This window comes from Anomalospiza imberbis, chromosome 4 (assembly GCF_031753505.1).
Source record: "Anomalospiza imberbis isolate Cuckoo-Finch-1a 21T00152 chromosome 4, ASM3175350v1, whole genome shotgun sequence".
Lineage (NCBI taxonomy): Eukaryota > Metazoa > Chordata > Aves > Passeriformes > Viduidae > Anomalospiza > Anomalospiza imberbis.
The window spans coordinates 20,626,166-20,643,908 of NC_089684.1; the positions used below are offsets into that span (position 1 = coordinate 20,626,166).

Below are 17,743 nucleotides of genomic sequence, written 5' to 3' on the forward strand. Positions count from 1 at the left end.
CTAAAGCACTTGGTAGAGATAATTTCTAAGATAGCCAGTGTTTTTGTTTGCTTGTTCTGTAATCTTTTCTTAGGGTGAGAAGGGAACTGTAGGTGACCCTGGACCCAGAGGACCATACGGCTTGCCTGTAAGTTGCACAGTTTGTACACACTGCACTTTTCATCCCTCCCTGACTAAACTTTGTGTGCTTTATGGCTGATTTTCACCTAGCAGTAGAATTAGTTGGAAAAGGCAGAGATTGACAATAAACCCTGACAGTGCAAGGTCAGTGTTTTGTATCACACTCTTGAGTTTCTACCCATGCACACAAAAAAACAGACCTGACATGAACCAGCAAGAGAGAGGATATGCAGAATGCAGGTGCTCCTGGTTCAGCAGCCTTTGGCTATCAGCTGCCTGGGGACCATTTGAGAGTGCCGGGAGTTCAGGAGGAACTGTGGAAAGCTGTGATTTTCTTAATGTCATTGCCTTTATGTTTTTGTTTTGTTTGTTGCTTCAGAGACCTGTTTTGTTTTCATTTCTGTGCCATCTACTCAGAAGTTACGTGAGAATTCCATTGTTGCTCACTCATAGGTGAAATTATTTGTTTTAAATCAATAATTTGAATTATGTTATCAATTTCTAAAATATGAGGGAGAACTTCCTTTGGCCTGACAACGATATCCCCAATAAAATCAGTTGGCTTTCCCTGTTTGCACTGCTAATGACTGGGTCAGGTGTGTACATATACACAAGTCTGTTCTGTACTTTGACGCAAGGAAAGTCATGTAAATGAGCTTGGCCAGGCACAACCAGGAGACTTAGTGTTTCCATAACCTCTCCAGTCTAATCCATTTGATTAATTAATTTAAGCTGGAATACAGACCTGTGGTTTAATTGGATCCATTTAATTGGATCAGCAGTCAGTGTCTGGAGAGTTTTCAGGCTCCATGGAGTGTTAAATTAGCTTGCCATGTTTTTTTATGTGAGGATCACCTTTGTGGGTTAATTTTTTTTTTAATGCTATTTCTGTTTCCCATTCCTTCAAACTAAAAATAAAATTTTATAGGTTTTTAGCTGGTTTTGTATTTTTAGCTTGCTTCTGGAATCTGCCTGCAAACAAAATTTTACAGTCAAGCAAAATTTTGCAGTCAGGTTATCAGTTCCTGGAAATGTTAAACATGGGCAGCAAAGTCTTGTCTGAGGGAAGCTAATGCAGTTCCTGTGGTTCTTTGGCAGGGCAAAGACGGCGAGCCTGGCCTTGATGTAAGTAATGTGTGTGACCAGGGCACTCTCAGGGGTCAGTAAGAGTCTGCCAAGAAATCTCTTATGGAGCACAATACCTTTGCTGCCCTTTAGCGTGCATGCAGGACCTGCAGAGAGTGTGCTGAGTGCTGCGTTTGCTCTTTCTCTGTGGTAAAGAGGTCAAAGATTGTGCAATGTACAGCCCTTATCGACAGACACCACCAGATATTAGTGCTTAGCAATACAAGTACTTGGTCCTTTGGATGTCAGTAGGCTGAAAAAATGCTTGCTAAGAAAATATTCTGATGACTCATTTGTAGAAGAACAAGGGGTCACTTAGCACTTAGTTAACTAAATTTATTCTAATTAAAGAGAATCATTCCATAGTAAGGGATGTGTTTCAAAACATAGGCTCTTTCTTTGGCATGCTAAAAAGACTTACTGAAAGTCCTTTTCTGTAGTCCTACTCTGAAATCCCTAACTTGGAGGAGTCTTTTTAAGAATGCACATATGCCATGTAGCATGGATGATTGCTAGTTTGAGTGGTATGATTTCTTTCTGTACCTGCCAAAATGTCTCTACCAACCTCTGTGACTTACTTGTCTCGCATGCTCTTGTGTCTGTGAATGTGTCCACACATAATAAATGTACAGAGCATGTAGTGAAATCATCTTTTTAGGTTTTCCAGGAGTGTTTGAAAACTATCTGCATGCTAATAAAAGTCAACCTATCTTTGTCCGCTTTGTTTTTATAGGGTTTCCCTGGTCCTCGAGGAGAAAAGGGTGATACCGGAGAAAAGGGAGAAAAGGTGACCACAGTGTTTATAACTGTTGTTTGATTCCTCAGCTAATCAGTTCTGCTGTCTTTACACTATAAATTGTCCCATTAAAACTTACCTTTGTTCTTACTGTGTGCCAAAAGGCAAGTCACAGATACACATTAGAGCAAAATCATGAAAAAACACAAAAATGTATGTATATATACAGGACTAGAAATACTAACATTGTCTAAAAGCAAAGCATTTTTTTAGGCTCATCTTCTCCAATCCATCCTGCACTTTTTAAAATCCTGGAATATTTAATGCAGACATTAGTTGTTCTGGTAGTGATTTTATACTGAAGAGCCCATCTCTGTTCCCTGACAGTATTTGCATACTAGTGGTTGATCCTGGTGTAGCATGCCTGTACATGCTATCTGTTCCACACCAAGTGTCTAAGACAAGAACTGTTTGAATTTTATTTTTGGTAATGTTTTATTTGCAGATAAGGACTTTGTGGTACTTGTGGATTTAAATTGAATCATATATTCTACCCTTCTGGTAAAACAACTAGACAGTGAAGTTAACAGAAACAGCCTGACTTCATCTTCGGTGTCCAGACACAGTGACTTGGAAATCTGTTTAGTAAAAAAACAATGCAGGACTTACTGTGTATGTGGAGAAACTTCATGAGCAAATCTCTTCCATTGCTATCCAACACAAAGCCCTGCTGCTAAAATTGCTGAATTAGAACTCACACCAAGCCACTTAATGTAAAAGTCCATACATGCAGCAGATGATTTTTCCAGCTCAGACCAATGTTTTTGTCAAGCTGACATATGCAGGGTTAGGCTGGATTAATCGTTACGGTGTCCTAAACAAGAAGCGGGGCTAAAAAGTCACACTGAGTGTTAGAGTTCATTTCCATTTCTTTATCTGGTTAGGCAAAACACTTCCCAAGAATGCATTGAAAAGGGTATTATGAAATTCATGCTTCCCTTTTGTCCCTCGGTGTATTGCTTGGTATGTTTTGAGCTTAGAGATCACTGGTAAGGTACTGATTTTGCAGAACAACAGTTGTTTAAGCACGTGCTCTATGAATATTATAAAGGCAGTGTTTGACCTGGCAGAGTAATCACAATGAATGGTGAGCCCTTGCTTGCTCTCAGAGTGCAGGTCTGTCAACAGTGAACAGCTTTTCTCCTTGAGAGCAGCTGTCAGTCTAAAGGTGTAGCTGATAACTGCCAACTCAGTGAGGTGATGGTCAAAATGCTCTTTGTGCTAAGTGGGAGTTACAGCAAGTGCCAAATTGAATGAGCTTAACAGTGTGTTCTCACCCTGGGATGCATTCGAAGAGTTGTGTCCAGAAGATAAAAAATTACATAATAAGTAATTATGCCTCCCTTATCAGTTCCAGTGAGGTTGCTTGAATACTGCAGATGGTCTTTTGAGCCTTAAGAAAAAAGTTTTTGAGTTCAAGAAAAGAGAGAGTAAGAAGGTTACCAAGCTGGCAGGCGTCTGGGGCAAACACAACCAGGAGCAGAGGGTGGAGGAGGTGGACAGGCTTGGTCTGACAATGGAATAGCCAAACTACTCAAAAGGGGAGATAAAAAGATGGTAGAGCAAAACTCTCTGGGTAATGGCAAATGGGGAAATGCAGGACCACAAGGTGCTCCTGAGAGGTTCAGAGCAATTGTTCACAAGGAGGACAGCACAGCACTGGGACAATGAGTCCAGAGAGGGGGCTGAACCCCTGCCCAAGGAGCACTGCGGAACCTGGTCTAGGATGGGAATACGATGGGAATCTTAGGCAACCTCCAGAACTCCCTTTCAGCCAGACTTTGAGTCTGTGTTTCCATGTACAGCTAGAGCAGATATGCAGAAAAAATTTCAGTCACCAGAGCTCCAGAAGATTTCTAGAAGAAAAGATGGAAAGCTGGTAAAAAATTTGCTTATACAAATATAATGTGAAAATGGAACAGATGAGATTCAGCACTCAGGATGTAAAAATGTTTTCATGTTCCAGAGTCCAGCATGCTGCTTTTGGATATTAGACTGTGATTGCCGGGGACTGGCTAGATAAGTCAAACATGGGACTTCCAGTTGCAAGAGAGTGAGGGAATTTTATGTGGGAATGGTGTGTGGCAGGGCTACACCCTTTTCGGAGTTCATTGTGATTTAGGTTGCCTGTGGATACTTGTTCTCTTGGGGCTGCAGGACACATCTCTGGAACTCTGGTCCTCCATCCCCCTAAAAATTCATGAAAAGGCAAACCCTGTTTCCTGAGAAGAATGCATGGGATAAAGTAGTTAGCAAGTCTGATGCATGTTTCAAAAAACATACTGTTGTGTGGGATTTCAGAAGGAGGATTGACAGGAAGTCTGCAGGGCAGAAATGGAGATTGAATACCTTCATTAAAATTCCCAGAGTATTTAAAGAAAACTGGGAGGCAAAGGAAGGCCTTTGCCAGTGAAAAGTCATGGAAGATATAGCTGCCATTGCACACTTCCATTGCACAGTTTAAATGCATTTTTCCCATAAATTAGGGAATATTTCTATCATACAAGCAAACTTATTTCACCAAAATTACTTTAGCTGCATCAATAGTTTATTTTCCAAATAGAAAGCTGACTTTCAAAAGATACAAAGTAGTGCAATTAATCCAAGTTCTCATTATAACAAGTCTTCTGTGTTCTGCTGGTTTTCATTATGTAAATTACTAATTATCTATGACCAAATTGGTGTAACAGCACCCATTTCAACATATAAATCATTTTTGTAATAACAGATAAACAAGTTGACCATCTAGCTTATGATTTCTTGGTTTTTAAATATTTCTACAGTATTGGCTATTGGTCTGACATCACACAAATTGAGATTAGTGAGTTTCTAGTTAAGAAACTTAAATTGCACTGCAAAAATACATATCATTATGAACATTCTAAAGGGAACCATTGACACTTTTTTCATAGACATGCAGGGAATAAATCTTTACTTCTTAAGATTGAGATGAGGTCTAGACTTCTGATATATCTTTTATGCCATCAGTAGTTCTGCTACAGTGAAAGCAGATCAGTGTTTGCATTATGTCTTCTTAACATGGCTGTAAAAATATTTTTAAAGTGTTCTAGCTGTAGTTACTCGTATAAAATTACAGTCCAGGAGCACTCATCACAAAAAAGGTTTGTATGTTCATGTTGTATGAATAGAAAATAAAAATCCTTTCAGAAACTAATAAGCTCAGAGAAAATTAGAGATTGTGTTGTGGGGAAGGGAGGGAAGTGGTCCCCAGTCCCAGATGCACAGTTGTGACTGTTGTTATGGATTTTGACAGAGGAGTGTGGTGTGTCTGACCAGAGGATGAAAAGGCATTATCCTTTTCCCCTACACTCTGCATTGATGGAAATCTGTGCATGTGAGGATTGTAGATTGTTCCAACCATAATAGTATTGCAGAAGTTTTTATTTCTCTAGGCACTGAGGAAGGACAGAAAGGAATATTTTTTTAATCCTCATCACATGTAGAATCCTCATGACTCCTATGGATTTTTATAGTTCAGGATAAAGAGTTAAGATCAAAGATTAAAAAGAAAGAACTCAGTCTTTGGAAATGTAGTAAAGTACTGAGGAAATTCAGACTTTTTTCTACACAGGTGACTGCTGCATTAGTTTGAATAAGATCATAGATCTGCCTGCAAAACTGGAAGTTGAAAATAGTTACCTGCTGGCTTGTAAAACAAGAAGTTAAAGAAACAAAAAGTCCAACAAATTTTAGAAATAGTCAGAAACCAAACAGTGCTGTTCATTTTCAGAATCCTTTTTGGAGTATGTCCATGCTTTGTGCTTGCATGCACTCATTGCAAATATATTGGTGCTACATTGAGCACAAATAGCATAGAGCAATGAGCTCTGCTACACTGTCATCTTCGTAGGTTTGAGATGGAAATGTAGCCAATATATGGTTCTTGTCTTGTGAGGATTTTTTTACATCACAATCTTATCATTTTGTAAGGATCTTATCATTGGTATCATCTGGTAATGTTTGAATTGCTGTTTTTCCAAATATTATCCTGTGACCTTTTGGCACACAGAAAAGATAGACAAGTAACTTTGCTTCTATCATGACTTGGATGCAGTATGTTTTGTTCATGGAACATTTTGTTTTATTTGAATGTGTCAAGTATCCTGTTATAATAAATGACTAATGTGCTTTCCTTCCTTTTTAAAATATTATTTATATAAACTTTTTTTAAGTATAAAAATGATTTTTCTCTATTGTTAGTGGATTAAGCCTTTCCATACCAGTGTGAAACAAGTTAAATGTCTGTTTAATATGCTTCACCAAAATCTGTCTGTCTTTCCAAAGGGGCATTCCTTCCTTCTCCTTCTACCCACATTCCTTACAAATCCTCTGTCTTTTTTACCCTTTTCCTCACAAATTAAATTCTCCCAATAGCCACAACCTCACTTGCTGGTTCTCCAATGTTATACTAATTTTCCTATGACCATTTCTTTGTGATATCCTGATTTACTCATCCTTCCTATCCCATTTTTACAATCCTAGTCCAATTTGTTATTTTTTTAAGTGATCCCTTTTTGATTTTTGTGAAATTGAGAGCAACCTGAAACTCATTTACCATTGTGATCAACTGGTGTGAAATCAGTGATAAAATGATCTCTCTAAACCTCTTATACTGCTTGAAGGTGAGGTCATCTTTGCAGGTAGCTTTCTTGAGCGGAATCAACTAATTTCCAAGAGAATGAAAGCATTGGAAGTTTCACATTGGAAAAGGAAACTCAGTGTGAAATCAAAGGACTGAAAACAAATAGATTAAGCATTGCCTGCAGCAGACAGAGTATTTGAATGTTGAAATATTTAAATAAATAATCTAATTATCACTTCTGATGACTTTATGATACCAAGACAATATGAAATTGTTGGACGTGTCATAGCACCTCTCCATCAAGCAGTTTGAGTGTTTTGATTCCTGTAACAGGGTTTGAAATGATCGTGTTGTATTTGGAGTGACAGCAGTACACCCTTGGTGATGTCCATGGGTTTCTCTGGATACCACAGAGAACAGGATTTGTTCCAAACTCTTACCAGAGTGCAGAGGGTCAGTTAGTAAAGGATGCTCCTGGCCAGGTTCACCCTTGATGTGACACCCTGGAAGCTGATGGAATTGAGTCAGTCATCCCTTTTCAGCATATGTGCCACAGATCTTTTATCAAAAGACTCTGCTGATGGATTCTGCTCTCCCAAAGTTACATCTGACTAGTGGCAAATCCTCTGGGAAGCTGACAAGTTCAGCATAGTGAGCACGTACCCTTCAGTGCTGTCACTTATCAAAATAGGAGACTTTTTATTTTGGACTGCAGACTGGGGGGATTTGCAGATTTGCCTCTGTCTCAAGAAATCAGTGATTTCAAGCCCTGTTCTAGGTTTCAAAACATTCATAATACTGATATGAAATACCAACGCAAACTAATAGAGACTGATTGCAATTCTTGCTTGTGATCATATAATTTATTTTTCCACATAATGCACCATCCAAACCAGAACACAGTGGTAAGTGTCCTTTCAGCTCTCCATTGGCTTAAAAAGAAAAAAACCCAAACTTTAAACCCAATCTTTCTTTATTTATTTTTCAAAAGAATGAAACTTGTTTTATCCAAACCGTTGTATCCACAGGGGGAAAAGGGAAAGAAAGGCAAAAAAGGGCCTAAAGGGGAGAAAGGAGAACAGGGTGCTCCTGGATTAGATGCACCTTGCCCATTGGTACGTCTTGCTTGTGTATTGGAAGATGAGTCATCCTGCTGTAAACTGATGGAATAAGAGATGAGGGGAGAGGAACAAGCACCAGCTACTGTGTAACCCATTGCCCTTTGTTAACACAGCTTCATCTTAAGTGGAAATTCTGGAGCAGACTTTGTTTATAAACCTCCTAATTGGGGTTAAAGCACCAGACTTAAAACCTTTGGGCTAAGTTTGTGAGGTTTTGATAGTGGGTTTTTTGTTTGTTTTGTTTTTTTTTTTTTTCCATTTTTTTTTTCTGCAAAATACATTCAAAAGGAACCAAATTTGGAATGTGCCAGAATCAGTGCCCCACAGGCTTAAATCATAAGCAGTCAGCTTGCTCCTCTTGCCTCTCTGTTGTTTTTTGTTTACTCCATTTAAGTCAATACTGAAGGCATTTCCTTGACAGTAACATTGCAAGTTAATCTTTACAAACAGGGATTCCGTGGAATTAAGGGGGAAAAAGGGGAGCCAGGCCAGCCTGGCCTGGATGGGCTGGATGCCCCTTGCCAATTGGTACAGTATTTCTCTTTCCTACCAACCCTGCATGCAGTTCCTTTGTTTGTAGTCAGCCATTCTCAATGTAAAGTAATGTTTTTTCTGAGCTGACTTTACATTTTTCACGTAACATGTGCATGTGCATGAACAAACCAGCTGCTTCAAGTGATTATAATCACCACGAGAGAACACACGTTTTTGTTGACACCTTAAGCCTAACTCTCAGAAATTTGCTCCCTCATCACCTGGTAATTTATAAGTTTGTGTCCTTCCTCCATTTTCCCTGAGAATCATTGGTTTGTTACTTTCCTCGCAAAATACCCATTGCCTCACTCACCCTGAACCCCAGTTGTAGAAATCAGTACAACATTCACCTCTAATCAAGTCTGATGACTTCTGTCTGCACTGGCTCAGTTCTACACCCTGGCCTGTCCTGTGGCTACTCTGCACCCTGGTCTTCCTTCCAAATCCATACCACCTTAAGGGCATGTTTTCACAATTTGGCCAAAATGAGAGTCACAAACAGAAGGATGTAAATACTGTTTCTAAAAATTGAGGTTTCCAGTAAGCCAAGCTGGAGCTTGTCTCTCAGACCATCCACAAGTAATGTTTGTGGTGTCTGGCCTGTTCATCAGAGCATTCAAACACATCTGGAAATAAAAAGCTTACCTGATGTTTGTAAGAATATAACGGTGTGCAGCCCAAACCCTCACTGTCTTTGTTATTTAATGTCCTCAATATAATGGTCTTACCCCTGGAACTTACCCTCCTGGAATACACACAACACTCCCCACCCTGTGCTAGCATGAATTCAAGTTCCCACCTATACTAAAATGCTACTTCTTGACCCTCTCCCTTGTACCAATCTGGCAACAATTATTTTTATTTAGTGGTAAAGTAAGTTGGAACTCTTTTTCATTTAAGAAAGAAAACCCCAAATAAGTAGTACATACACATTTTCTAAAGATACAAGGAGGATTTTCTTTTTAATTGTTCACAGTAAAATTCGATCTGCATGTTCTGATATTGTTTGGTGGTTAAGCACGGTTCTCTGAGATGAATGTTAAATTTAAGTAGGTTTTGACTATAGCACTTCTGTTTGAAGTCAGTTGCTTTTTAATTGTAAATACATAGTCCATTAAGATTATTCCATAGTCCATGTTGTTTGCTTCCAATTAATGGTAACCATATCTCATATTTTGTTGGGGATAATCAAGCATGCTTTTGTAATTTAAAAATGTTTCTCTGTCTCTGTATTATCATTTATATATGAAGATTCACTAACAATCATTGATGGGTCAAAAATATTCTGTTTGTAGATAATTGCTAGAATAAGCTGTTTAGCATGAAGCACTGTCTCTTGTTTAGGCAGCAAGTCATTCACATCAGATCACATGCAAGTATATTCAAAATCCATATTAACCATTGTCTTCACATGTAGGTTAACATTAAGTATTGGTATTCTAAATTCTAAGAAATCTAAAGGCCTGATTTTTTTCTGCTTATGCATAGTCTAGTTACATTGTATGTGCTCCTAATTCTGAGCATAGAACTGCCTGAGTAAACCCTGGGCAGCCATGTAGATCGGAATTAGAGCCATGAAAACCAGTACGACTCTGGTCAAAAGCTGGCCCTGATCTTACTGGATGCATGGAGATACATGAAGGTAGGGTAGCAACAGAAAAGAAAAGGAGTGACTCTCACTAACATGAGAAGAAGTTAGGTGGCCATACTGTCCAAGCACTGAAATAATCAGTACTGCCCTGCTCCCACTGCTGATGTTTTCTTCCACTGTGCACTCAAGGTATGTTCAGGCCTTAAGATTTTGCTGTTTCATTCAAAAACTGACATCGAGAGTGAAAAGATCCTACTCCCATTCAAGTCTTGCTGTCTTATCACAGGGTGACCTTTGAACGAGGGGCCCACAAAACGTAATACTCTCCAGATAAAAGTGATAGGTTTTTTTTCTCACTGATCTTGTATATTCAGATATTATTGTGAATAAAAGAGATTATATTTAAAATAACATGTAACCTGAGCTCTAGTAGCAATAAGAAACTGATAAAGATCTCCATGCATGATAAAGAAGTTCTGATGATCTAGAAAAAAAACAAATCTTTATGGCAGAGAAGTGCATGTATGTATTTACAGTGTAAACCTTCCTGCCTTTGGCTTTTCCTTCACTTTGAGAATAAGAGAGGAAATAAGTTAACTGGTAGCTACTTTTTAGATAGAAAGTCAAAGCTGCTTCAGCTGTTCTAACAGATGTTGATGAAATATCTATCCTGTCCAACTTACTTATGCTCTTTTTTTTCCCATCCTTTCACTCCCCTTGAAACAGGGTCCTGATGGATTACCAATGCCTGGCTGTTGGCAAAAGGTAGGATGGGCAGAGCTTTTTCTTTTAAGGAGCAGTATGCCCTTAGAACACAGAAATGCCTGTCACAATCATACTGTATCAAGATACACTTCAGAGCCTCCTAGACAGACATATCCAGCAATGCAAGATCAGATCTCTCCATGACAGCAGTTCATGTGATATGTTGTAATTTATGTAGAAAAATTCATTGAGGCAGTACTGTAGAAATAGTTGGCATTAGTTTCATGAAAAGTCCAAGATTTTTCTTTTTTCACATGAAGACTCACACATCCTTCGGTTTCTGCAGATGATCAGTCCTTCCTATTCATTATAAAAGCTCATGGATGGGGCATTTTTGTCAAATATTTCTGTCAATGTATTATTATATTGGCTTTCTGGGATACTGAGAAGGACAGTGTATCCTGACCTTTTCCTTTGCCTTTCTTTTATATTCTTCAGTAAATCCTCCTGGGGTTTGTGTTTTATGGCAATATTAAATGGCGACATTATTTTAGTAAAGGTTTAACCTAGACAGTGCTTGATTTAAAAACTTACCATTCAGAATAATATAGTTGGAGGGATACTGGCATATAATATATCAGAAAACATGAAGCATAAGTGAAATCCCAGGTGCATTTATCTCTGAGGAATAGTTGGTGCTGAGGAAATAACTACCCATATTTGCAATTTTGCCTTATTTATATTTGTAATAGATGTCTGAAATATCATACTAATTTGATTAATCTGTATCTCTTTTTGTCTCTGCAGTGATGAATCTAACCTTACAAGCATGAAGTTGTGTATATAGTGCTCCACTTTTTTTATTTATAGCTGAGAACTGAAAATTTGATTTTACAAGTCTGAGATATGTTTACATGTAGCTGCTTCTACTTGTTTGCAATAGTCCATACATACATTTTTTTTTCACTTACATCTGCAGTTAGATGATACAATAACTGCAGGATAAACCTGCAAAGATTGTCTCTCTAATGGGAGAGATCTCGAAACAATGATCAATAATAGAAATTAATATTTCTGTAAATTCTTGTATTTTGGCTTGTGGATATGCATGGACAATGAGTGCCATGAACTAGTTTACAAGAAATCGTGACCAAATAAGAGCAAAATGCTATGAAATGTACTGTACCAGCTGCTGTTGGAGTTTACTGACTTGGCTTCCATGTCCATCTTAAACACATCACTGATTCATGACACCGCATCTGCTCGTATGAACTAAAAGCATGAGTTTGTGTGCCAAACCTGCTTGCTGTGTGATCATGAGTGGCTGTTGACGGTGACCTTTGATTCCAGCTTCTGAGTAATTTCCTTTTGTCATCTCAAGGGAGTCACACCATGGCTCATTGCTAAAAAGAGATAAACCAGAGGAGCATAGAAAGAGGCCTTGCATTTTTGGGGAATAGCATTCCAGCTGCAGGTGGATGGCTTCCATTCTTGCGGGATACTTGGTCCCTTTGATCAGAGAGGGTCCCGCCTGTTGATCAGCATCGGTTTGCCTTGCACTGCTCACAGTCGTGAAGACATTCACGATAGGCCCTGTCGAGTCCTTAATCAAGAGGGACAGAAGTTTGAGGAAGAAACCAGACTTCTCTGTGGGTTGTTTGAAAAGGTTACAGAGGTGCTGCAGGAATCATTTGATGGCAGACACCGCCTTGAAACCAGATGCTTCTCAACCTCACTCGAGGACGGACAGAGTGTATACACTCTGCGTATTGTATTTTGGGACTGCTGGAGGGGAAAGCACTCCTTAGGTGGGGATGAATCAGATCATCCTCCAGAGGATGGAGGATGGAACAATGGAACTGACCATAGATGTATGTATCATTGTGTGGTTTTCAGGTTATTCACTTTAAATTACACATAACTAGCTAAACTTCTCTATGGGAATTTGGAAGCAATTGTTGGTTTTGTTTCCTTTTCCTGTTTCTGTTGCCATAAAGAATGTATTTCAATAATCTATTCAACATTTGTGGTGATGGCATTGAAAAAAGTACTTTCAAGCCACATATTCATCTTGTTTCAGTATTAACAGTTTTTATTTCAGAGTCTTTGAAGCCTTTAAGTCTAGAAAAGAAAGAGTTTATTTTTGTGTTTCACAGAATGATGTATTCATCTTGCTCCTTTTATGTTGTTATGGTGATTTTAGTGGACATTATTGCTCAAAAAATATTGGAGAAAAACAATTCTGTGTGATTATCACTGCACATTTGTCACCATGCTCCACTGTTAAATGTGTTGATTTTTCTCCCTTTCTGTTCAGATGGCTTTCTAGAAAAACACTTCCTTCTACACTTTTTTTTATTGCTAGAAATACGTCATTTGTGCACATTTGTAGTTTTGCCACGAGGTATTTTTTACAATTTTGAGTCTTCATATGGTGCACTGAAGTTAGTTTGAGAGTATAATTTATAAGAAATAGTGCCATATTTGGCAGATGGAAATTCTTTTTATATCACTTCTGTTCCTAATGTATATAGCAGGATCATCCCATTTTTAGGGGCTTTTTTTTTTGAAGAGCTGTCTTTCCTATGTAGACCAAAACTAAAGTTGAAGAAGACAGCTTGTCTCCATTCATATGAGGGCACCTTATGCCCTTCTTGGAACGCACATTTTTCCTTGCTCCATCATTTCTAAATCATGTGAAGATGGGGTTACACTTTTTGTATTGCTTCACAATCTCAGATCAATGGAAATGCCACTATAATGGAATATTTCTCTTTGATGAATCTTTATTGTCATTTTGGTATATTGGAGTCAAACACAGCTTTTCGTTGAGGAACACCCAGATTTTTAAAGCAAAAGGTCAATTTACTGGCCTCCAATTAGTATTATCTTACTAATAAAACCAAAAATATCACACTATACTCTGAATACATATGTATTTTTACTGCTCAATTTTATCTTTCCAATAGTAAGAAATAAACAGAAGTTCACAGATATAAAGAAGTTTGTTTTGCTTTCCCTGAATTTTCAGAGATGCAAGTATCAACCTGTTAGAATAGTGATGATTACAACAGTGAAAACCTTCAGGAGGCACAGACAGAATATAAAACGTTACCAGAGTGTTGCAGCAATAACACCACTGAGGGCCTTTCAGAAGGAGGGCCTTACAGTAAGATGAAATATTTTTTAAAGGTCCTTCAGAGTATTTAGATGCAAAATCAAGTAGGATGTTTATTATATGGCTTGATGATTTAGCAACTCCATATTGAGACTGTCCACAAACACAACCCGTTTAAGAAATAGCAACAAGATAAATAATGCTGATAAATAATTAGCCCTTTCTTTTTCTTTTTTTTTTAATTTGTGTACTTATATTTTTTAACTGCCCTCCTAGCATCCATTTCTATATGCACCAATAAAGCTAGCAGAGCTTTGGTCCATGGTTTTGTCATTCAGGAAATAATTATAGGTGCTACTGTTAAATGTTAGTCAAAACTCAACTCTCCTTTAACTCCCTGACACTGAGACCCTACTGAAGAAACACTTAAGCACCTTCATTTGCTTTATTTTCTGTCTTGTAAATTAATTTCTTTATTACATTTCCAGCAGGTAGGAATACTTTTTTTTTTTCAAATAATCTTACTTGGGTTTTTTAGCCTTTGTGTTGTTCAAAATCATGAAATCTTCATTCATTTTAAATAACCATGATTGAGCAGTAGATAAACAATTTAATTTGAAAGGTGAAACTACATACATAGATTTGGCATTAATACTTGCATCTCAGATTTAATTGAAACTTAAACATATCTAGAAAAGTTGCATGGTCAGTACAAGAAAAAAAAATTAGTTTAATATTTCATCAAGAAAAGCACCCTGTGAAGACTTGCAAAATATTTGTTTTGTTCAAGAAGCAACTATTTCTGGTGCTAGTTTATCTTTTTCCTTTTGATGGCAAAGCTACAGTTTGAACTGCCAGTGTGTTGTTGTATCTTTTAGTGGCATTCCTCCGGATAGATATGATTTGTTTTGTTTAGTTTGTGACAGGAACAGTAGTTCCTCTACCAGTCTTTTCAGTTGTAGAAATGTGTAGTGGTATTAGTCTACACAGTTTCTATATCCCTGACTTTTTCAGGTATGATTAATGCTTGTTTCTTTGAGAGTTTTCAGTATTTGTTTCATATGAAGTTTTGTAATTATCTGTTACTCCAGTGCATTAAAAACCCATTATGCAGGAGTCCCTGCTACAGAGGCCACAAATCTTTTAAGCACCGTATGGAATATGTCTGACATACATGGTCCTTGTCTTCATATTCATAGACTTATTACGGGAAAGCTTTCTTTCAGGATGCTTTGGAAAACTTTTTATTTTTTCCTGAGGTAAAGCATGAGATATTAAATGACAGAACAATGTATTTTTGATTTATATTTTTATTTATTGCTGGTCGTGATGTCATATTCTGATACTGTAGCAAAGCAGAATGATACTCTTCATCCAGCTGTTTGTATATTCTTTTAGTCTACAGTGTAAGTAGTATGAATGAGTTTCAGAACAATCAAATCCATATATCTGCACATGTATAAAGTATAGAGTTGGAAAAGGAATAATTCTTAAGGTTGATGTACGGTGTGGAAAGTTAGCTTTGGCCCCACTGAGCATCGCACCCATGGATGTGGTGCGTGTGACTACCAGTTACTTGGCTATGCCATGGGAGAGACAAAGTAACCCCAAATGAGATCAGCAGGCCTTTGGTCCTCATGGGAGGGTGGTGCTTGCAAGGCTGGGGGCAGTGCCAGGGTCCTGGAGCCCCATGGGGTGTGGAGGGAGTTGTCCCACTGACTGCCCCAGAACTGGGATCGCAAACCCGGCTCAGCCATGCAACATTCCTCCCCATGGCTGTGTCTCCCCACCCCCGGCAAGGACAGGGGACAGAGCTGAGTCATCTCCTTGCAAAGCTCTTTGAGACACACAGGAGGAAGGACCCAGGTGTTATGCTTTATAACGAGGGGAGTGTTACCACCTTCAGCAGTGGGGTTTTGCCTAAATCAGGACTACTTCAGTAAGAACTGCAGAGATATGGTCAGCCTGTTTATTGAAAGTGATGAAGAGGTTCAAGGCATGCAGAAGTTGACCTTCACCTTTCCTTCAAATTTCCTGATCTCTGCTACTTGACCATCTTATATTACATTTTTAAATCTCTGTATTTTACCTAATGAGATTCCTAGATTTTCACACTAAAGGCTTACACAAAACACATCTGCAAAGATAGTGGTCAAAAGAAAGTTTAATTTGTAGTCATTGCAAAAATTTGATTTCAGTGACTGGAATTAAAACTAACACTGATTTTTTTTTTCTTTTCTGCCATTTTGTTTTTATGGATGTCAATGTTGCTGTAATGTACAAATGAAGGTTTTCTTACACCCTCTGTTATTAAAGTATTTTACATGGTGGTTGGATTCATTAAATTCAGTTAGAAACAAGTGCCTGCCACCATCATTTCTGAAAAAGATACGCTACAGAACAAGTGGAGTTTGTATTTTAAAAGGGATTTGGAGTGTTGTTTTTGTTTCATTTTGTTTTTAAATGCATCCAGTTATCAATGCTGCTTGGAAATTGAATTTTCTTTGAAAGCAGGGGGCCTTAACTTAACCTGGGACCGTTAGTGTTTTACTTGTTTCTATTTTAAAAAGAAATTGTATGAATTTCCCAGATCCCATTGGTACTTGCACACTTCCCTGAAGTATTATGGAGAGTTGGGTTGGTGGAAGAATGTTTTACATATTGTTAACATATATGTGGATATTCTTATATTATTGTACATGTTTGGGAAAATATCACACAACTTTAAAAATGTTGCTAAGATGTATGTATCTGAATTTTTCCTTTGGAAAATATTATATATTTTTATTTGTATTTTTTACTTTTTTAAGTTCATCTATATGTGCTGTTATTTTTGTATTGCAAATGTCTCATAAGTGAAGTAGAAGAGATAAAAATACAAAGAAAAGTAATTTGGCAAGGATTTCAGTGTTTGGGGGGAAAAATACATGGGTCAGCATCATATTATTAATACTAGAAATATTTTGAGTGTCTTATCACTGTAAATATGTCACAAGAACTCTTTTGATGAGTAGTGTAAAGAATTGCAAGGTTTGAATCACCCATTTTAATTTGTTATTATTTACCACTTTCTTGTGGCCACTGGTCTGGACTTAATTGAACCCGATCAAACAGCATGCTTTTGTTTTTATTATTAAAATTTCTCCTTGTTCTTCGGTTGAATATTGTTTTGTTTTCTTTCAGTTTTGTACTTCAGGTTTTGTTTCTTGCTTGTGAGAAGTTGATCTTCAGAATTATTTTTACACTATTTATGATTTATTTTCATAATGTAAAAAGTGTGTAATTATTAAAATAATATCCAACCATTGGTGCTGATTTTGAATAGTTATAAAGTTCTTAATCTTGATGCAAAAAACTGTTCTAGTCTGTCTGGATTGGAAAACATGTGCTGCTTTGTGCCAGCTTGAAGTTTGAAGTCTAGAGCAAGTTGTATCAGACATTCACACAAAAATCAGGGTCTCTGCCACGTGTGCAGTAAGAAAACTCACCTTCCTCTTCGTTTTTTTAATGTGTCTTTCCCCTTCAAAGCAGTGTCTCTTCATTATCTTTTCTAAACAGGCAGCATGGGCTGAGGGCATCCACAAATTATGTAAAGAAGAAGCTTTGCTGCAGAGCTTGGAGCCTTTCTTCACTCTGGGAAAGTTGCAAGGATCTGTATATTCACCAGAAGTTGCAACTATTGCTTAGGCAAGTTCAGAGGCACCCTGTGATCTAAAGAAATAAAGCTGAAAATCACCAGTCTCCCTTTTCTGTAGTTCTGAAGGTGAAAAATAAACCTGAACTGCTGAGAAATAAAGATGTGCACAGACAGTGTCACAAGTAACAGTGCAAGCTAGAAAATGTGAGGGTCTTTTTTCCACAGATCCAGCTTGTTCAGAAATGCTGGAACATAATAATTACTACAAAATGGTATATTTTTAAACACTCTGGTTTAAGAAGGCATACATTTGCAGGAGTCTCCCTGAACAAAATATTTCAAAAGCAAAAAAACACTTGAGAAGCAGCTGTAATTTCTTGAACACATTATTTG

General features: G+C 37.7%; 1 protein-coding gene across 4 annotated transcripts in view; it reads left to right on the plus strand.

Annotated features, from left to right (window-relative positions):
• COL25A1 (collagen type XXV alpha 1 chain) overlaps positions 1-17,743 on the plus strand; it is a 302,478-nt gene that overhangs the window by 282,812 nt on the left and 1,923 nt on the right. For 3 of the 4 annotated variants that reach the window (XM_068187412.1, XM_068187413.1, XM_068187414.1), the window contains 5 exons: positions 74-127; positions 1,219-1,245; positions 1,979-2,032; positions 7,673-7,759; positions 10,617-10,655. In XM_068187412.1, coding sequence (XP_068043513.1) covers positions 74-127; positions 1,219-1,245; positions 1,979-2,032; positions 7,673-7,759; positions 10,617-10,655 — 261 coding nt within the window. Of the gene's footprint in view, positions 1-73; positions 128-1,218; positions 1,246-1,978; positions 2,033-7,672; positions 7,760-8,215; positions 8,294-10,616; positions 10,656-17,743 lie in introns of all 4 variants that reach the window. The other variant, XM_068187415.1, reaches the window with a different exon arrangement.